The following is a 23,335-nucleotide window of genomic DNA, read 5'->3' as shown; positions in this document are numbered from 1 at the left end:
GTGGTGCGTTAATTTCTTGGAGTAGTATATTTATATTCTTCACTAAATATTGTGTTTATATTTTTTTTCTTAAATTAAATTATTTTTAAGTTAATTAAAAAAAATCACTGAAAGGATAGGGTGTCATGAGTTCCAATAAAATTGTGACGTCGACCTCAGGGGGCGACCTCGACTGTAAATGACGCTTTACGACGAAGGGGAGGGAGGATATTAAAAAGTCCATATTTTTACGAATTAGTTTATGGATGTTTTCTAATAAGTGTAATGTTTTATAAAAAGTGTACAGACTGGTAGTCAAAATGCTGCCAAACAGTCTACCCCTCAACCTGGACAAAAAAAATTTCAACCAAGATTCCTCTTGAAATAATAAGACTAGTAGCAGAAAAACGAAAAGCCAGATCAATTTGGCAAAGAACTCACAGACCAGACGACAGGACAATTTATAATAACAAAACTAGAAGATTACAAACAGCTCTAGAACAGATGAGAAAAAACTCATTTGAAAACTATGTATCAAACCTTTCGCGTCAAGATAACTCTATCTGGAAACCAATCAAAAACAAAAATAAACCAATAAATACTTCACCTCCAATTCGGAAAAACTCAATACCACCAGGACCATGGGCAAAAAAGCAGCAAAGAAAAAGCGGCTGAACATCTGAACATCTATTTGCTGAACATCTAACTGAAGTCTTCAAGCCACACGACAATGACCAAGTACAAGAAGTAGAGCAGGAACTAGCCTTACCAATTAATCAACGAGAGCGACTAACGTTAATTACACCGAAGGAGATCAAAGATGAAATTAATCATTTGAATGAAAAGAAGACACCAGGCACTGATCTCATAACAGCAACAATGCTAAAACAACTTCCTAAAAAAGGTATAATGAAGTTATTGTACATATTAAATGCAATCTTAAGACTTAGTTATTGGCCTATATCACTAAAAATTGCACAAGTAATTATGATACCGAAACCTGGTAAAGCTTTAACGGATGTTTCATCATACCGCCCAATAAGTCTACTGCCAATAATGTCAAAACTTCTTGAAAAGCTGTTACTTAAGAGAATTATGAGCGACCTAGAATTCCAAAACTGGATCCCAGAACACCAATTTGGATTCCGGCATGGTCATTCTACAGTGCAACAATGCCATCGCATATCAAATGTAATTAATAAAGCTTTGGACAATAAACAGTATTGCACAGCAGCCTTTCTGGACATCAGCCAAGCATTTGATAAGGTATGGCACCCAGGATTACTTTATAAAATCAAAAAATCCCTACCCAACAAATACTTTGACTTATTAAAATCATATCTAAATCACAGAGAATTTGAAACTAAAGTGGAGGATGAACTATCAAACCGTAACAAAATTCAATCAGGAGTCCCACAAGGTAGTATATTGGGTCCACTTCTTTATGTACTGTACACATCCGGTTTACCAACCTCTCCACAAACCACCATTGGAACTTTCGCTGATGACACAGCAATATTTGCAACTGAAGAGGATCCAAGAGCTGCAGTATTAAAACTTCAAGAACACCTAGACCAAATTGGACAGTGGTTAAAGAAATGGAAGATAAAAGCGAATGAAACTAAGTCAACACATATAACTTTCACACTAAGGAAAGACCAATGCCCAAATATTAGCCTTAATCAAGTCAACATACCACAACAGAATATCGTCAAATACCTGGGGCTTCATCTTGATTCTAAATTAAACTGGACACAACACATTTTAAAGAAGAAGAAACAAATTGAGTTGAGAGTGAAAGAAATTAATTGGCTTATAGGTAGAAAATCTCGACTCTCAATTGAGAACAAACTGCTGATTTATAAAACAGTCATCAAACCTATATGGACGTACGGTATAGAACTATGGAGTTGTGCCAGCAAATCAAACACAAAAATTATCCAAAGAACTCAATCAAAAATTCTACGCACCATCGCAAATGCCCCGTGGTACATTTCCAACCAAACCCTTCATACAGACCTAAACATCCCGTTAGTCAGCACAGTAATTCAAGAAAGAGCCAACAGACACCACGAGAATTTGGAAGGCTACCCCAACCAATTAATATTACCATTACTGCAGCCACGAAACAACAGAAGATTGCGAAGATTATGGCCCATAGATCTTCGCTGAAACTGAGGTGAAACCGCTGGGTGATGTACCTCATAACGCCATTTTAGTGTACAATACTACATTGATATAAGTTATTGTACTTGTTATCAAATTAACTCATAAAATATGTAATTCTGATTGTTAATAAATGTTTACAAAAAAAAAGACTGGTAGTGCTCATCAGCCTACGAAATAACTACGTCTAGTTTACACCTACATACATTCGAAAATATAACATATCCTAAATAATAAGTCGTCGTACTTTTGTACAATTGACCTTTTAGATCTATAAACAACAATAATAAATGTCACTCTACAAAATTTTAATGTGCAACAAGCGAGCAATCGACCTAAATGTCTCGACTATTTTATGTCCCAAATAGCGATAGATAAAACCCAAAAATAAATTTTATTTGTGGCCATTTTTTTTTCGAATATAAACTTGCAATGCCCCCTACGCCTTACACAATAAATATGTTTATTTTTGTACGGGTTGAACGTACTATTCGTCAATTATGATGTGGGTCCTTAACACCACTATGGGTGGACAGATATTTCAATGAGTAATGATTACTATAATATTATAAATACCGCGAAAATGACACATATTCCGATCGCTATCTAGTATTTAGAACTATTCGAATAGTGAGCCGAGTACTGATGGAAAAGGACAAAAAATTTAATTAGAGTGTATTTGATATAAGAAAGTTTAACAGAGATATCCAAATAAACTTGAAAATAAGCAAAAAGTAATAGTATATAGTGCAGTTACTTATGGAATAAAACAGTGAGTTAATATTATTTTATTTATTCAAAACATTACAAAGCATACCGTTTGTAAGGTTAAGTGACGGCCGAAAGGCCAATTATCAGAATAAGTTTTGGTTCTACAACTGGTTCATAATTACTAATTAGTTTAACAAATGATGCCAGATTCAACCTAACAAATTTGTCAACAATCATGACTGACGATCAACAACCTCAAAACAAAACAACATATTCCGCTGTGCTTAACAATACTTCAATTCAATTCCCTTCAAAGCACCAATCAATTTTATTTAATGCGCTGCCTGATATAAAATAGAAGAGTACTTAATAGCACTTGGCGAAGTTGTTCATCCACGGAATATTTTATTTTCATCAAGACTATCAAATAACAGAATATGTATTTATCTCTCCAGCGAATCCTTGGTGGAAAAATTTATGTCCGGTCCAGCAGAAATAACCATTAAAGGCGAAAATCTAAAAGCACGAAAATTAATAACTCCGAACGAAAGACTGTTACTATCGAGTGTTTGCCCTTCTATTCCACATATTCTAATAGATAATGAGTTAACCAAATTAGGTCTTAAATTAATGTCACCTTTAACCTTCCTTAGAATCGGCAGTCAACTTCCAGAATTTCAACACGTCCTCAGTTAAGACAAACTTATATTCAACCACTTGTTATAATAATAATAATAATAATAAATAATTTATTCACCTTTTGTGTCATACATGTATGAAGGTAAGTCAATATCGAATTACATAATAAATATTACATAAAAAAGTATACAAATTACACAAATCACTTGCACACTTAAAATACAAAACAAAAACAGAAATAATACAATACTCTCATATCCGCGACTACCCAGCTGTCTCTTGGATGAATTCCTCCAAGGAGTAAAATGCATTATTCAACAAAAACTCTTTCAGCTCTTTTTGGAATTTTCTTAAGTTATTTTGATTTTTTAAACTTAGCGGTAGTCTATTATATAAAGAAGGACCAGTATAGTAAGGGGAATTTTTAAAACCGGCATGGTTACATTTCATCAAACGAATTTTGTCACAGTTCCTCGTGAAGTGTGAATGAAGATCGCTATTTTTCTTAAACAGTTCAACCTTCTGGAAAATAAAAGTTAACAGTTTATATATATACACGGAAGGTACCGTAAGAATTCTTTTATTATATATATAGACCTTCCTTCTTAATTACATATTTATTAACAAACTTCGTATCGCATATTTTTAAGTTTAGATAAACCTTCGTGTTTTATCTGTAAGAAAACAGATCACATTACAGCAAATTGTCCAAATCATAATCAACAAAATGATTCCTCTCATATCGAACACCAACCACAACAACCAATACAACATCAACCGCAAGAATCCCCCCAGTCTAATCCATCACCCTTAGAAGTGGAACCAGATCATCCAGTCAGTAATTCTAGTACCGAACCTTCACTTAACCAACAAACAGATACTAATTTAATACTTCCCGTATTATTTATGGAAACTAATTGTATAACTAAGGATGAGTCAACGACCAATAAGAGAACAATTTCGGAAATTAATAATACTCCATCTCCCACTGAAGAATTAAATAAACAATTTAAAATACCAACACAAACCAAAAAGAAACAAAAAAAGCAAACTGAAGCTACCAATTCAAGAAATGATGATACCAACAAAAACAATATTTCACGATATTATGTCAAATAATTTTAAATTAACATATGAACAAACTGTTGACTTTTTTGAAAATTGTGCTGGCTCGACTGATCCCTTGAGTTTACTAAAAACATACACAACGGACATAGGCAACTTTTATAGCATGATAACAACAATTAAGCCATATCTTACAGAAAAAAAGCATGAAAACTAAATTCACTAAATTATTAAACAAAATCAGCAAAATGCTAGACGATGCCGATAATCAAGAAAGTGAGGTACAACAAATTCAACTCAAGAAATAAACTAAAATCTTCGATCCGATTCTCCAATGGAATGTTAACGGTTTCTAACTCCCTTTAGGAAGATATCCCTCTCTCCTTAATATTTAATTCCCAAAATTTTTTGATAAGACAAACACAGTTACTTCTCCCTGGACCTTTCGTCCTACAATATGTGATCTAATTCTTTCTGAATACAATAAGCTTGATACCACCCATGCAACAATTATTAAATCGTTTCTCAACATACTTGCTTCTTTCCCAGATCATTGTCATATTTATAAAGATTCATCCAAAACTATTAATGGTGTGGGATCAGCAGTTATAGATTCGAACACTATGTTACAATTTAAATTATCTTCCACTTGCAGTATTTACTCTGGAGAACTATATTCAATTATGCAAGCCCTTATTCATACTCGTACTCAAAAATTTCCAAAATCTGTCATAATTACCGATTCTATCAGGGCATTACATACGATAGAACAGTTATATCCAAGTACCTATTCCTGTAGGCATTAATAAAAAAACAATTACATTTCCTAAAGAACACGAGGCAGCAAATAGGCTTTATATGGGTTCCATCACATATTGGACTTCAAGGAGGCGAAAAAGCAGTCTTTCATACCAGAGAAGCAATACACAGTGCATTTTCAGTGTTAGTGTACTTAGTGTCTGTTTCCGACTATAAATCGTTCAAAAGAAAAGTGATAAACAAATAGGAAAACTCTCAATACCTAACAGTATAAAAGCAGTCTTAAGACCACACTGTAAGCTTACAAATTATTTGAAAAGCATTAATGATTTAAACAGACTGTAACCATTGTTAACATTTTGTAGATCCCATTGCTAATTTGTAAATTATGATATTGTTACTTAACTGTGAACATAATATATGTAATAATCAAAAATACTATGTATTAGGTTTAAATAACCATGTATTAATTACAGTACAGCTAATAACACAAAGTGGTTGATGCTGTTCAATAAAAATAAAAAAAAATTAACAGATCTTTATCAAGGACGCTTATACAGTGCATATACTCCAAAATTATGATAAATGAAAAAAATATTACAGAAGCCACAATAGAAGAAGAATAACACGGTTTTCGAAAATGCAGGTCTACGATATTGAAAAGATGAACCTTCCCGAATGAAACAATAGATAAAAAACAGAAAGGAATGGAACTCAACCTAATTTTATGCCTGAACAGATGACACATGCCTAATTTTGGAATGACTAAGAACATAATGTTCTTAGTAGTTCCAAGATGTCATATTATGACAGTGAATTCGTCTGAAGGTACATCAAAAGTCTTACATGTTTTTGTTGTCTTGACTCTTGGTAAATCAATGTTTTCCGTTTCTCTTTACAAGGGGGATTTTAGGGGAAACAAAAGTTTAGGGGATTTTAGTTAGAAACAAAAATTACACCTAATGAATTTAATGACTTCATTAGTGAAGAAGTCATTAAATTCATTAGATGAAGAATGAATGATTCCTAATGAATTTAATGACTTCTTCACTAATGTCGCCTGTAACTTGCAGACTCAGATTCAACCCTCCTTTTTCAATTCCTTGGATTTTGATGTCACCATTTTTGGGAAAGATATTTCTTCCAAGATGTTTCTCTCATTGAAATCAGAGACATTTTAACAAATATGGTGAACAAGAAAAGTAGAGACTACTTCGGATTCTCGGTTAACATAATAAAGGGAGTGAAACATCTCATTGCTAGTCATTAACAACACTTATAAATCACTGCTTTAAGGAAAGCATCTTTCCTGATCTGCTTAAAAAAGCAGTGGTGGTACCGATCTATAAGAAGGGTGACAATGATGACCCATCCAATTATAGGCCAATATCACTCCTTCCTATAATATCAAAGGTATTTGAGAAATGTATGGCAGCAACGATTATTAAGTACTTTGAATCCAAAAATTTGTTCACAAATAATCAGTTTGGTTTTAGAAGGGGTCTAAATACGACAAAAGCCATCATGGACTTAGTGATGAAGATTCAAGAGGCTTTTGAGCAGAGCTGCTATCTGTCGGCTACATTTTGTGACCTGAGCAAAGCTTTTGATTGTGTTTCACATGAACTGCTTCTCAGGAAATTGGAGAGATATGGGTTTGGACATAGTAGCATTGCAATGATCTCCAGCTATCTCTCCGAGAGAAAGCAGAGTGTGCAGGTGGGTAGAGTGAGGTCGGCAGAGAGAGCTATAAATATCGGATTACCTCAAGGGTCAATATTGGGACCACTATTATTTCTAATTTATATTAATGATCTTCCACAGACAGACCTTTCCAGTTCATTTACTCTTTTTGCTGATGATACTACTATTACCTGCAAAGATTGGGATTGTAATGCAGCAATAGAGCAGCAAATTAGTTGCTTCTAAATCAAGTATTTTACAGCAGTGATGAATTTTTAAATTTTAACTTTAATGTTTGGAACTGGGATGTGAATTGTTGAATTGTACTTTGTTTATTCTTAGGAACCCAGAAAGTGTTTCGTCTTAATTGATGTATGTATTATTTCATATTATGCCTTGTGTTTTTATATTTGTATTTTATATCTGTGAACCAAAATTGTACACTAATTTTTTACGTATGTAATACTTTTGTATATTAACAAGAATAAATGACTTGACTTGACTTGACTAGGGGGGAAGCCCGGGGGTAGGAATGACAAACAATTTTGCATCTCTTATGGTGTCTCAAAATTGACATTCTCGAGAAAATTCAGTCTGCTCGTCTCGTATTTAGATATCAAATCTCTTGCGAATGGACATCATCCAACATGAAAAATTGCTCATTTGCTACTTTCTGCTAATTCCTCGTAAGAACATAAGAAAATTTTCAATAAATCTTATATAATTGCTATTTAAAATTGTCACTCTTTGCTTGTTGCTTACAAAAGTTAAAACAGGAAATTTTTCAAATTTTTCATTGACACGCGAATTTTCTTAAATTTACGACTGGTTATTTTTACTGCTTACGAAACTACATCGCTTATTATCATCTTACAACAAAATTTTGTTCACGAATATTTTATTTTCCACAATGCAACTCGACATCTGACCAAACAAAAAATAAATCATAACAATAAAATTTCCTCTAAAAATAACGATGAGATCGAACCGACGCAAAGAGAACTTTTGGTGGCCGCTGAGAGGTCGAAAAGCTATTTCAAGGTATACATGTGTTCCTTAATATGTACCAAAATATACATTAAAGCGCCCACGTATTTTCATTACTTAGGAAATTTCAGGTATATTAGTCAAACTGGCATTATCGCCTGACGCAAACGGATTAACAATACGAACAGAAATAGATGTTGTAGTGTAAAGAACGTCCCGCCCGATGTTTAATTAAGAGATTTTAGAAGAGTTCGTCATCTCTACCAAAAGAGTAATTATACGAGGATTGTTCAATTGAAACCCATCTTTGGCCCAGAAAAAAATAATTGGCAAATATATCTACAAAATTTAAAGAAAAATCTACAACGAAAGAAATGAAAGATATTAGGACATCCACCCTGTAGTCCTGATCTATCGCCTAGTGAGTTTCACATCTTTGGACCACTGAAAGAGGCAAAAAATCGTTTTTCAGACGGACGAAGAAGTACAAAATGCTCTAAAAGAATTCGTCCGTCTGAAAACGATTTTTCGCTTTTTCAGTGGTCCAAAGATGTGAAACTCGCTAGGCGATAAATCAGGACAATAGGGTGGATGCTCTAACATCCTTCATTTCTTTCACTGTAGATTTTCGTTCACTGCTTTGGCAACATGAAGCCAAGAAATGTCGTGCAGAAGAATGACACCACGTGAGATCCTCTTTGGACGTTGTCATCTTATTGGTTGATAGAGGTTGTTCAAAGCTTCATTATACAGGTTCGCGTTGATATGTTCTCTAGGTTCTGTAAACTCTATGAGCAAGGATCCTTCGTGGTTGGAAAAAAAAAATGTTTTTTTGAAGTTATACTTCTTTAGGCGCGATATGAAGGTGAATTTTAATATGATTAAAACCTTCAATCTGAGCGCAGCCGCATTATAACTTTGTTCTGATTGGATGTTCAAATGACATGTCAAAAATTATCGAATATGGCAGCTGTGGCACAGCTGTGGCACAGCTGTGGTTTGGTTATGAATGGTTCTTGCGTTTTCAAATTTGTGGGAAGAGAAACAACAAACAAAAGTTAGTTAATAGTTATACTGCCTTTTTAAATAGTTTTCATATTATATTTTTGGACTTATTAACATAGAAGAGATGCCTGTTGCATGCCATTGTGGAAGGCCATCAAACTGTGACTAGTGTGAGTGCGATTTTCAATCGCAAAATTACTGATAAAAACCTATTAGCTCGAAGACGTAGAGAACTGTGGATAACATCAATCAACCGGGACGATCTACGATCTCACTTATTCAAAACTAAAGAATCGGAGAGTCTAGTACTTGAGTCTTTTATTACTGGTAAGTGTTTTAAAAATAGTTGATCAAATTTTGTTATGACATTTAAACACAGCCACTTTACACGATGCAAGTAATTGCGAAATTTATTGCTCAAGTTCTTGCAGCAAGAACTTCTGCAATAAGTTGCAACTAGCTTTCTGCAATAAAATGATTACAGGGTGCAACTAATTGCAGAAACTGACATGAAATAGACAGAAACTTTGACCTACCATAAATTTTAGGTTATGTTGTTTTTATAAATTAAATGTGATTTTTTGAGTAGAGTTATCAGATATTAGATTAAAAAAGTTAGATTATTGAGAAAATTATAATATGTATTATACAGGGTGGTTCATCTTATTCGCCTCGGTCTCTGTATGGAAAACCACTTGATATTTTAAAAAAATTTCTTCACAGAAATATACAGGGCCTTTAATACTACAACCTAAAAATAATGTGAATTATACAGGGTGTTCCAAAAAAGAGTGGTATATCAAAGTTATATTTTTTCTTATGGAATGCCCTATATCTGATGACATTATTGAATTGACCTTAAAAAATAAGCTATACTTTCATAAGGGTTCCCTATACCTAAATACAGGGTGTTTTGATTTATTTCGATTTTTATAAAAATGTAAGGTTTTAGAAAAAAATAAATATCTACGAATCTAAGAAACAGTAACAAATTCTTTCTTGGATCTTAATAATAGACTATTTAGCATACTTAAACAGATCCTGACTGCAACAGAATTTCTTACAGGGTGGTCAAAATATGAGATTGTTCTATTAACAAATTCAAGCTGTAATAACTTACTTATTTTAAATGGAACACCCTGTATCTTACTAGTCTATCGAATAGAAAATTTACTTAGCTTTCAATTCTTATTAGAGTTTCCTATACCTATCTAGCTTCATTTTTTAAATATTTGTATGCTTTAAAAATTAGAATTAAGTACCTATGTCGTGGTTATGTACAACACATCACCAACACCGGCAATATACTTAAATATCTTAGTAAAGATAGTTTCATTAATAAAATTCACATTTTTATCATTTAATCACACAGAGTGTTCTTATTTTAAATGACATACTCGATATTCTATTCTTTATAATGGAAGATATTTAAAATCTCTTCAATTCCATGTTAACATTCTCAATACACATGTTATTCTGCAAATATAAATTCCCATGTTATTCTGTAAATACCCATTTTTACATATTTTTGTACAATTGGCTCGTTTTCGTCAAAGTAGCCATTGCATTTAATTGTTTGTAATTGCGATTTAAAGATTCAAACACAAAGTGGCGTTCTTAAATTTACTTAACCCGGCACCTGCCACGTGGCTTTGCAAGGCATCAACTGCCACGTGGGGTGCTCACAGCACCCCTTAAAAATTTTCTGTGATCTACTTGTTTATAAACAAAATAATGTGTTGAGTTACACAAGAATATAAAAAAAACATGTTTTATTAACTTATTAGCTACTAATATATTATAAAAGTTAAAAAATAAAATTAAAAAGGTGTTATAAGCAAATTAGCAAGTACCAACCCATAATAAATGAAGTGATGTAAAATATCTAAGAAAATTAAAATTTATTGAGTATGGAGAATATATTAATAATTTAGATCAGTTATTACAATAAAAAAATGTAAATCTGACCTGTTTATCAAAAACATAAAAACATTTTACTGCCAGATGATGACACCCCAATTCGAATTTAGAGCTGCAATTTCAGAATGACACTAAATAACCACTTCAAACACAAACAGATCTATGCTATATAATATTATTGAAAGCTACTATGACGCACAGGACGGTTAACAAATTTGAAATACCAAATATTTGATGAAAATGTGTTATGGGGTGCTAGTAGCACCCCACGTGGCAGGTGCCGGGTTAATAACCGTTGGGTTAAGATATGGAAAATACTTATACGGAATGAAATATAATTTAAATATCTTCCAGAATACGGCATCTAATATACGGTATGCAGTTTAAAATAAACATATTATTCAATTTCACATGTAGGCCAAAATCAACTAAAATAATACCACACTCTGTGTGATTACATGATAACAATGAAAATTTTATTATTAATGACAGTATCTTGTCTAAGTATATTGCCGGTGTTGGTGATGTGTTGTACATAAACACGACATAGGTACTTATGTAATTCTAATTTTTAAAGCTTACAAATTAGGAAATCTTTAAATATTAAAAAATTAAGGGAGATAGGTATAGGAAACTCTAATAAAAATTGAAAGCTAAGTAAATTTTCTACTCGATAGACTAGTAAGCTACATGGTGTTCCATTTAAAATAAGTAAGTTATTACAGCTTGAATTTGTTAATAGAACAATCTAATATTTTGACCACCCTGTAAAAAGATAGGTATAGGAAACCCTAATACAAATTGAAAGCTAAGCAAATTTTCTACGCGATAGACTAGTAAGATACAGGGTGTTCTATTTAAAATAAGTAAGTTATTACAGCTTGAATTTGTTAATAGAACAATCTCATATTTTGACCACCCTGTAAGAAATTTTGTTGCAATAAGCATCTGTTTAAGTATGCTAAATAGTCTATTATTAAGATCCAAGAAAGAATTTGTTACTGCTTCTTAGATTCGTAGATATTTATTTTTTTCTAAAACCTTACATTTTTATAAAAATTGAAATAAATCAAAACACCCTGTATTTAGGTATAGGGAACCCTTATGAAAGTATAGCTTATTTTTTAAGGTCAATTCAATAATGTCATCAGATATAGGGCATTCCATAAGAAAAAGTATAACTTTGATATACCACTCTTTTTTGGAACACCCTGTATAATTCACATTATTTTCAGGTTGTAGTATTAAAGGCCCTGTATATTTCTGTGAAGAATTTTTTTTTAAAATATCAAGTGGTTTTCCGTACAGAGACCGAGGCGAATAAGATGAACCACCCTGTATATAACAAAATCAATTAATACCTAATGCAAGTATTACCTATAATACATTATTCATTTACAAAAGGAAACAAGTTGTTACAAAAGAAATAAAAATAGAAAATAGTTTCTTTAATCCCTATGTTGTATAATTAAAGTTATCCACCGGAATAATGTTATCAGCGAAGCGTGAAATTGGTAAAAAGTTCCTATAGTTTTCTTAAAAATTGTTTAGTTTGAAATTTAGGCTGACAGAATGTCAAAACAAACACTGTAGCCTTAAAAGTTACTAAAGATATAACCAAATAACATAACCTATTTGGAAAATGTAAAATAAACCTACCTAGTATGTATGTAAAATAAACCTACCTAACCAACAAAATTTCTAAAAATATCCGTCTAATATTGTTTTCTGGCTCTGTTTTGTTGTGTTGTAATATTTTAATTCCGTACACATCAAACTGTCAAACTAATGTGGTTAAATTCGGAACTGTCAAATTGTTCAGTTCCTCTATCTTCCAGTAAGATGCATATGCCCCGGTAGCCGATATCTAAAGGTGCTGGAAATTGAACACAATGTACGTGGGTTCAATCCCCAATACAAACTTTTATTTTTTTTATACATTTTATGATTGTAAGTATATTATTATATCATTTTTTAAAAGAAAATACGTATTTAATTAAAATTTTTCCAACAATTATTGTTCAGAAATCATTTGTGGCATTTTTCAATGTGTTTGTGTGTGTTTAATTCTGTTATAAGTATAACTTCTTACGTGCGTGCAAAGTACACACACATTCTTTTATTTTCAAAAGACACTCCCAGGGAATGGAAGAAAGGAGATGGCCTAAGAGTGTGACAGTTGACTCCCGTTGGAAGGAAGAAACCGGACGGCCAAAGAGAACTTAAAATGTTGATGCCCAAGAAGCAATGGAAGTGTGGATATAGGGCCAAAAGGATTGGATTGGTAGAAATCGTTGGCCCAAAGGAAACGAGAAACGGCCTGATATGAGCTGTCGCTGGCTGTAACGTAAATGTTTAAAATCAAGGTTTGGTATGGGGTTATTGACAATCATGTTTTAGGACCATATCAAACCAAATTGGGAGCAAAAACACAAGACAATATATTCTGCGTCTTTCTATGCTTCTTTTCCTTGAATCTTTCCCTGCATTGGAGCAAATTGTATCTCTTTCCACGTGTAATATGTCCGAGATATTCCAATTTTCTTGTTTTGATGGTATTTAAGATTTCCATTTCTTTATTCATCTTTCTCAGAACCTCTTTGTTTGTGACGTGTTCTGTCCATGGTATTTTCAGAATTCTTCTGTACACCCACAGCTCGAATGATTCTAGTTTTTTCATTGATGCAGCATTCAAGGTCCAAGCTTCCATTCCATAAAACAAAGTCGAGAAACGTAGCACCTAGCCAACCTAACTCTAAGAGAGAGATAATACATAATGAGAATGTTGCACTGTAGTATTCTAGCCCTCTAAAGAGGGTAGTGAGGCATAAATGAATTCACCCGAATTTCTAACCGCCTCTTCATTCTCGAATGCCGATATGTGGTGGAATCAACATGAATTAAACATGAATAATGACATTATTTTCTTGAGCAATCTAAATTTAGGTTTTTATTAGCTTATTTATGGGATCATTAAGATGTATGGAAGTAAGAGAACTAAGAATCAGTAAAAAGGAATGATTTTGGAACATACGAGGAGGATGCATATTTTAGACTATTCTAGATCATAAACATTCTTTTAATGACCAATTTCAAATTCTCCATATTATTCAAAATGAAGGCCTTAAACTATCTTTATTAGTTATCTATGGAAATTATTAAATTAAAACATACAGATATACAACAGTACTGAAATGAATATTGAAAAGTTTATGATTATTTATATATCTAGTACACGTGATAATATAGCCTTGCAAACATTATTCACGACGCACGCACGTTCCCGATAAAACAGATTTTAAAGATGCCCTCTAGCAATCTCAAAATCCATGAGCCCCCACAAAAAAAAATCTGGATCGGCCACTGGTTGGGAGATACCTGTGTCAAAGAGTGCCTTGGGAAAATCGTTACTCCATTGACCTATGAATGTACTCCACACAAAAACATAAAATGTAGAGATCTAAACGATTAATGAAAAAAAAAACAGAAAATTGTTTTATTTATATTCGTAAGACACTGTAAACAATACTATTTTTCCTTTATATATTTATATGTATACGTAAAACCTTGTAAATAATAGTAAATATGAATATTTTTATGTACTCTCTTATTTATATTATTTTTAGTAAGTTGTATATTGTATACATCCCACAATAACATTTCAGCCAGCTTATAAAATAAATACGGCCAAAATAAACAAAATAGATATAAATAAAGAACAAAAGCAAAACAACATCCAAGAGTGAGTCATCTGTACTGGCGTCTTGTCAAAATATAAATATTAATTAACAATGTTTTAATTACGGGAGTAAAAATACGTAGTGACATTCTGTATATTTATAATAGTGGTGTAAAAATAGCGAATCAAACGATATTTAAATTGATCCAATTATCGGATTATGTAAATACATAAAAAATTTGGCTCACGAGGTGTTTTTCTTAATCGCTGCTATTTAATTCACGTGTTAGTTAACACCGATGTGTTTTAGAATAAAACTCTTTTTCATAAATAGACGAGATAGCCCAAGGAAATGAGCAAAAATACAGTGTTTTTTGTCAATCGCTATATAGTTGGTCAGCCCAATAGGAAAATTTGTTTGATTCAAATTGAGACAGTCACCAGATGTCCCCACAATTTCTGTCAGGATCGCAACGTAACGCGTAACTAAGATACATCCAATACGATCCTATTCATAACACCCCAACTCGCATACATATTAAGAAAAATAAATATATATGGAAGAATATATTTAGAAATTGAATTAATGATGTCATGCTATTATAGTATAAACTCAGGGGTGGCCAAACTGCGGCTCGCGAGCCATATGCGGCTCTTTGAAGGATTACTTGTGGCTCTCGATAACTGTACCCGAGTTCCTTTTCAATTTTGTCTTATTATATTTAAAAAAATTATTATCGTTCCATATGTTTCAAAATGTCTTTTAAAATGATATGACACATCAAAAACTGCACGAATGAACATTAAGAGGTAATTCTTCTTCTTCTACGGCACTACAGCCCAAATTGAACCTTGGCCTCCTTTATTTTTTGCCTAAGGAGTTAATGCATGAAATATTCTGATTTTAAGAGTTAATGCATGAAATAAAAGTCAGTAATCAACCGACTCCAGACAGATTTGTATAACTCTTGCTACAGATATAATTTGTAATTTGGATTACAGAGTATTGACCGAACTTCAAAATAGATTTCAAGACTTAAAATATTTTGAATCGTCTCTTCATTTTTTTCTGAATTCGTTTGAAATGAACATATATTATGTAATTCATAAGGTGAATTTTTTATTACCAATATATGACCCAAATACCCCAAAGATCAAGCTCGACAATAAAACTATATGTAATTAAGTTTTAATATTTCGTAAATTTATTTCTGTTTTCAATAAATAAAATTTCTGTTAAAAATTTGTAAATAAATACCTTTTTTACATACTTTTTGAATACGTATTTAATTGCGGCTCGCGAGAAATTTCAACTTATGAAAAGTGGCTCGGACTGTCAAGGAGCTTGGCCACCCCTGGATAAAGCATGACATCATTAATTCAATTTCTAAATTTATTCATCCATATACAGTATGTCCTTGTAAGTTGTATCCATATGGAAAACTTTTTTATTATTAATTTTACGAAAAAAAGTTATTCTTTATAAAAAGTTCTGCATGGTCCAAAAACCAAGATTCAACCATCAGATATCAAATTTTATGAATTTTATACGAGGTATGTCAAAAAGTTTGAATTTGACTCAAGAGTAAAGTAGCTTTATTTTTCACAATATTGAAAATTGCTATTATGAAAAGTTGTTTGGAATTAAAAACTATATTCTAATATGCAATTCATCATCATCATCATCATTGGCTCGACAGCCCTTTCTGGGTCTTGGCCTGTTCCAGGATTCTTCTCCACTCTGATCTGTTTCGTGCTTTTTTTCTCCAGTTTTTTATTTTTAAGGTTTTTATATCATTTTCTATTTGTTCTAAATATCTCAGCTTCGGTCTTCCTCTTGTTCTTTTTCCTACTGGCATCTGTTTGAATATTTTGTTTGGTATTTCGCCTTCTTCCATTCTTTCTACATGTCCCATCCAACGCAACCGTCCTATTTTAATGAATGTTATGATATCTGGATCCTGGTATATTTCGTATAGTTCAAAGTTGTACCTTCTTCGTCAAATTCCATTTTCTTTTGTGCCCTTATATATGTGTCGCAAGATTTTTCTTTCAAAGGTGGCTAGCAATGTTTCCTCTCTTTTAGTGAGTGTCCAGGTTTCTGAGCCGTATGTGAGTACCGGTCTTATTAGGGTTTTGTATATTTGGCACTTTGTTTTCCTTGCGACGTTGTCTGATCTTAGTTGCCGAATTAAGCCATGATAACTTTTATTGGCAATAAATATTCGCCTCTTCACATCCTCTGCTACGTTATTATCAGATGTGACTAGGGATCCCAAGTATGTAAAGTTTTTTACCCCCTCAATGTTGTATTCTCCTATTGTTATATTTTGTGGCTGCCTTATTTCTGTGTTTTTACTTACCTGCATATATTTTGTTTTGTTCTAGTTGATTTTCAGGCCACTATTTTGTGCAGCTCGTTCTATTTGATTGAATGCCTCTATCATTTCTCTTCTTGATCTTGCGATTATGTCAACATCATCTGCAAATGCTAGTATTTGCACGCTTTTATTAATTATTGTTCCTCGAGTATTGACTGTTGTGTCCCTCATTATTTTCTCGAGTACAATGTTGAACAAGATGCATGATAGAGCGTCTCCCTGGCGTAGTCCCTTTTTCACATCTATTGTTTCCATTAGTTCGTTTTGTATCCGGATTTTACTTTCTACTTTTAGAGATTCTTTTATCAGTTCTATTAGTTGTGTTGGTATATTAAATTCTTTCATTGCTTTTATTAAGAATTCTCGGTTTATATTGTCATATGCGCTTTCGAAGTCTATGAAGAGATGATGTGTGTCGATGTTATGTTCACTTGTTTTTTCAAGGATCTGTCGCAGAACAAATATCTGGTCTATTGTTGACTTCTGTCTACAGAAGCCACTTTGGTACCTGCCAACTATTTTTTCAGCGTGTGGTCTAAGTCTTTCATAAATGACGTTGGACATTATTTTGTATGCTGCATTCAGCAGCGTGATTCCACGGTAGTTTCCACATTCTAACTGATTCCCTCTTTTTTGTAATGGTACAATAATACCACTATTCCACTCCGCTGGTAGCTGTTTATTTGACCATTATACCGTATTTGACCATTATACTGTTTATTTGACCAAGATATTATCTTTGTTATCAATACATGTATTGTTTTCTGTAGTGCGTCTCCTCCTTCCTTCAGTAATTCCGATGCTACTTGATCCGATCCCGGTGATTTATTGTTCTTTAATTTGTCTACTGCTGTTTGGAATTAAAAACTATATTCTAATATGCAATTACATCCTTTTAATTGAAAACATTTTTTTTGAAAAATTATGGATAACTAACATTATTTTCAGATATTTCAATTCTGATAACTCTTTTATTATTAATTTTACGAAAAAAAGTAATCTTTAATAAAAAGTTCTGGATGGTCTAAAACTTACAATACAACCATCTTATATCCAATTTTATCAATTCTATACGAGGTATGTCAAAAAAGATAAATTTAGATCAAAAGTTGTAGTTTAGAATATTTCAATTATAAGGATGTAATTACATACTGAAACATAGTTTTTAATTATAAATAACTTTTCATAACAACAATTTTCGATATTGTGAAAAATAAACGTATTTTACTCTTGAGCGAAATTCATATTTTTTGACATACCTCGTATAAAATTGATAAAATTTGACACAAGATGGTTGTATTTCAGGTTTTAGACCATGCAGAACTTTTTATTAAGAATCACTTTTTTTCGTAAAATTAATAATAAAAGAGTTACATATATGAATTGAAATAACTGAAAATAATGTTAGTTTTCCATAATTAAAAAAAAAAATTCAGTTAGAAGGATGTAATTGCATACTAGAATATAGTTTTTTTTTTTATTTAGCTAATGCCTCGACAACTAATGGCCATTGGCATGGTAGGTACGGTAATTTTGAACAGTTAGGTACCTAGTGTCATGTGTAGTGTGTGTGTTGAGTAAGTGTCTTGTTACTTTGCAAAGTCGACGTCATTGTCTTTGCAAAGAGACGCTAATTGTATCCGAACGTCTGCGGTCCCTCCGGTGAGTACCGATCCCACCGGAGGGACCGCAGACGTTCGGATACAATTAGCGTCTCTTTGCAAAATTCCAAACAACTTTTCATAATAGCAATTTTCAATATTGTGAAAAATAAAGCTACTTTACTCTTGAGTGAAATTTAGACTTTTTGACATACCTTGTATAATATTCAAAAAATTTGATACTTGATGGTTAAATCTTAGGTTTTGGACCATGCAGAGCTTTTTATGAAGAATAACTTTTTTTTCGTAATATTAATAATAAAAAAGTTTTCCATATGGATACAACTTACAGGGACATACTGTATATTTATTTTTCTTAATATGTATGCGAGTTGGGGTGTTATGAATAAGATCGTATCCAACTTGGTGTCTATGCATTTTGGATGTAACTTAGTTACGCGTGACGTTGCGACCCTGACAGAAATTTTGGGGACACATCTGGTGACTGTCTCAATTTGAATCAAACATATTTACCTATTGGGCTGACCAACTATCTCCCTATATAAACAATGCTATAACTATGTATTTACTATCTGTGTCTATAGAGTAGGGAGGGCGAGTCAAATCCCACAGCACCTAGGCCACAATTGCCCCATTGTGCATCCTTCAGTCTGAACTACGCTGGCATTTTTGCCCATACCCCATTTTATACTAAAGTTCAGTGATCTGGAGTATATCCCGCATCCTGAGCCTTCTTCCATTTTGGAGCCATCGGTGTATATGCAATATGCATTTGCCACGTTTGACTCCCTATGTTGTCTTGTTTCGATTCTGCAGGGTTTGTCGAAGACAAACGTAGGTTTAATTGAGTCGCCTCCATGGCCTGCATGTATCAGGGGTAGTGCCTGCAGCTCACCCCGCCAGAAACGACATCTCAATTGTCTCATTTCTACATCTAGGTTTACACCCGCTGAGCGCAATCGCATCATCGTTATCAGCGCCACCTCTTTGACGTATATGTCTAGAGGGGTGATGCCAATGAGCAACTCCATTGCAGCGCAGTTGGTGTTGTTATCATGGCACCTATTATATTTAGGCAAGCCATCTGCTGAATATGGTTTAGCTTGTTGATCGCTGTTGCCTGCAACACTTTTGTACCCAAGCAATACTGCCGTGCTAAGCCCAAAGGCGGTAACTGATTTTTTATCGAAAATGAGATTTTTGTATTTCTAGGTAGGTTTCATTATATTATAATGCTTCTACAACTCCAAAGATTTTGTAAATATATTCTAGATACCCATTATAATACTTCTGCAACTCCAAGAACTTTGTAAATATATTCTAAATACCATGTTCTACCCAAGAAATACAACAATCTCATTTTCGATAAAAAATCAGTTACCGCCTTTGGGCTTAGCACGGCAGAATAGCTCCGTAAGTTAGCATTGGCCTAATGACAGTAGTGTAGATCCAGGCGACCACCCTGGGCGAAAGCAATATATGCTCTTTTAGCTCTACTATCTAAGTGAGAGTTTCATGTTAACTTCCTGTCAAGGGTAATACCAAGGTATTTCACCTCTTCAGAGAAGTTTAGACTGCAGTTTAGAATCTTTGGAGGTATTAAGCCAATGATCCTTCTTTTTTTTGGTGAGAGGACCATCTCTGCTTTTTTTGCATTTATAGACAGTGAGTGTTCCTTACACTATATTTCTATTAGTCTGAGAGCAACTTGTAATCTCTCGCATAGTGTGTTCTCAATATTACCGCTTTGCAAGACGGTTATGTCGTCTGCATAGGCTCTTGTGTAGAAACCGTTCTTGCGCTGAGTTGCTCAACCAGAGTATCCAAAGCTATGTTCCAGAGGAGTGGTGATAACACCCCCCCCCCCCCTGTGGGCATCCCCTCGTAACCTTACCTCTAACCGAAACGTGTTCTACATTTATGCTTATTGATCTATTGGAGAGCATACTAAATATCCATTCGCTCACGGCCAGGGAGACATTCCTGACATTGAGCTGTTGGGTGATGGTTGGGAATGTTGTTTTATCAAACGCTCCCTCAATGTCTATGAATGTACCTAGGGTGGATTCTTTATTATCCAGCGATCTTTCAATTCTTCCCACTACTTGATGCAGTTCAGGATCAGTAGATCTTCCCGAAATATATGCATTTTTAATTTTGTGAAGTGGGTTATGAACCAGAACTTCATCCCTTATGTACCTCTCGCATAGCCTTTCCGTCGTTTTCAGGAGAAAAGATGTTAGGCTAATTGGGCGGAAAGCCTTTGGTAGGGTGTAATCCATCCTACCCCGTTTTGCTTCGCAGACCACACGTATCTCTCTCCACTTTCTAGGAATATATTTCAGAGCCAAGGTGGCTCTGAACATCCCCACAAGGTGCGGCAAAAGGTTATTCAGTCCCCACCGTAGTATGGCTGGATATTTGCGGTCACGCCCTGGTGATTTGAAACTGGTGAAGCACGATATGGCCCATCATACCTTTTCCTCACTAATTAATGTTCTGGCAAGATACCAGTCATTCGGTGGGAGTATGATCATTTCTTTCGTGCAGTTTGGTGCTTTTGAGGCACTAGAACCGGGGAAATGTGTTTTCATCAGAATCTCAGCACTTTCGCAAAGGTTAGAAGTTTTACTTCCATCTTCTTTCGTTAATATGCCCATATGGATCTTTTGAGAGCGCTTTTTGTAGCCTGGAAGCCTGCGGAAAATCTTCGATTTCCTCACAGTAGGCACTCCACGAAGCTCTTTGTTTTTGTCTGCAGATTTTCTTAAACTCTCTGAGGTTTGATTGATAAATATCACAATCTTCTTTAAGTTTGGTGCGTTTTGCTCTATTAAAAGCTGTTCTTGCTGTCTTTCTAAGGTGTTCCAGTTCTGTACACCAAAAAGAGTTGGTTTTGCGACTTTCCTGGACCATCCTATCATACAGGATTTTTTATAAGCGAAGCTTATTTTGTTTTGGATAGATTTTCAATTCTGTACTAGTTCCCGGAGTTTAAGCCTTTTCAGCCCGCAGAGCATCTTCTAAGAGGCGGTTATAGAGTTCTACATCCGTCCTCCTAGGATGCATTTACTATTGCACAAAATTTTGCATAAGTCAAATATTCATTTAAATGTGCTGGTTTTTATATTTGATGACGAAATAAAGTTAAATGCAAATAAAATTTAATGTTACGGTACCTTTGATGAAAACTGCTTGTTTTCCCTCTCTAGCGCGCTGGATTGTAGAATTTCGGGTTGGAACGCGTCGAATTATATAGAACTGTGTGTCACTCTCACGACTATTAAATGAATGTGCTTATGCAGGCCGAATATATTCCTTACTTATAAGTATCTCTAAGAATATTAGTAGTAAAGACATACACACCACGCGTTAAATAAACTAAATATAAAAGAATATACACGATAAACAATATTAAAATATGATTTGTTTCAAATAAAAAATTTAAAAAAAAATTAAATCTTTCAATACGTTTACTTATTTAAATTTAAAAAATTGACATATTGTTATTTAATACTTATTAATAATAAAAAAACATTACTCACCTCCAAATGATTCATTTTAGTAGTATCATCACAGTCTTTTCCACTTGAAGAATCCTTCTCCTGTTCCAAATCCTGAAAAGAAAACACACGACTGGTAAAATCTACCGAAAATTTCAAAAGACGGGACCAAAACATGTTGAAAAATAAGTATTGTATAGTAGTATTATTGTATAAAATGTTTTGTCAAATTCTGTATGTACTCCAGACAGTTCTGATAATATATATTTTTTAAAACAGACGGTTAAAGTATGCGAAACAGGTGGTAGAATGAGTTTGTTTTATAACTCTTAGGAATTATTGGAATGTAATAAATAATGTTGAATGATAGTTCTGAGCATTGTTTTTAAAAATACTGGGACTTTATTTTTAATATTAATAGAAAAACATTTAGATTAATATTATACCGACTCTGGAATTGGTATTAGATAGTAGATACCATGGAGGCTGTGAGAAAATAAAGGCAAATAGTTACCGAAAACTGTTAAGCAAAACATACCCACTCTGGAAACCGTATGACCTTGTCGTTGGTGAAAGGGCTTAAAGGGGTTCCCACTCCTCAACCGAAAAGCGGGGAATTGGACTCCCGACCAAAAAACGGCCCGTCCTACTGCTAAGCAGTAAGTTACCGTGGCGAGGACATGAAAGAAACTGGGTAACAGTATCACGAACGGTACCCTTCCAAAACAGGGCGAAACACTATTCTATACAGCCTTACTCCTTTATGCGGGGCTCTACAGAAGCGGATCATTCTTTCCCTAGCTAATCGTGGGAATCAAACGTATCATCAACACCCAGCCTCAAAAATCCACTGCTGAACATAGGCCTCCTCCCCTCGTTTCCAACCCCATCTATCCTGCGCCGCTCTCATCCAGTTTTTATTTACCTTTCTGAAGTCGTCAGTCCATCTTGTAGGCGGTCGACCGACGCTTCTCTTGTCTTCTCTTGGCCTCCATTCCAATAACCTCTTCGTCCATCGCTCATCTGTCATTCTGGCTATGTGTCCTGCCCATCTCCACTTCAACCTGGCTATCCTCTCGATGACGTCAGTCATCTTTGTTCTTCTCCTGATTTCTTCGTTTATGATTTTGTCTCGCAGAGTTATTCCTAACATTGACCGCTCCATTCTTCTCTGCGTGACTCTTAGTTTGGTAGCCGAGGCTTTAGTTAAGGTAAGTGTTTCTGATCCGTACGTCA

General features: G+C 33.8%; 1 protein-coding gene across 7 annotated transcripts in view; it reads right to left on the bottom strand.

The window, feature by feature from the left end:
* The window catches only part of LOC114327714 (protein phosphatase 1 regulatory subunit 12B), a 209,146-nt gene that overhangs the window by 61,564 nt on the left and 124,247 nt on the right, over positions 1–23,335 (bottom strand). For all 7 annotated transcript variants that reach the window (XM_050655426.1, XM_050655427.1, XM_050655429.1 and 4 more), the window contains one exon: positions 22,142–22,213. In XM_050655426.1, the coding sequence (XP_050511383.1) occupies positions 22,142–22,213 (72 nt within the window). The remainder of the gene's footprint in view (positions 1–22,141; positions 22,214–23,335) is intronic.

Source organism: Diabrotica virgifera, chromosome 7, assembly GCF_917563875.1.
Source record: "Diabrotica virgifera virgifera chromosome 7, PGI_DIABVI_V3a".
NCBI lineage: Eukaryota > Metazoa > Arthropoda > Insecta > Coleoptera > Chrysomelidae > Diabrotica > Diabrotica virgifera.
This window is presented reverse-complemented; position numbering and strand designations above follow the sequence as displayed.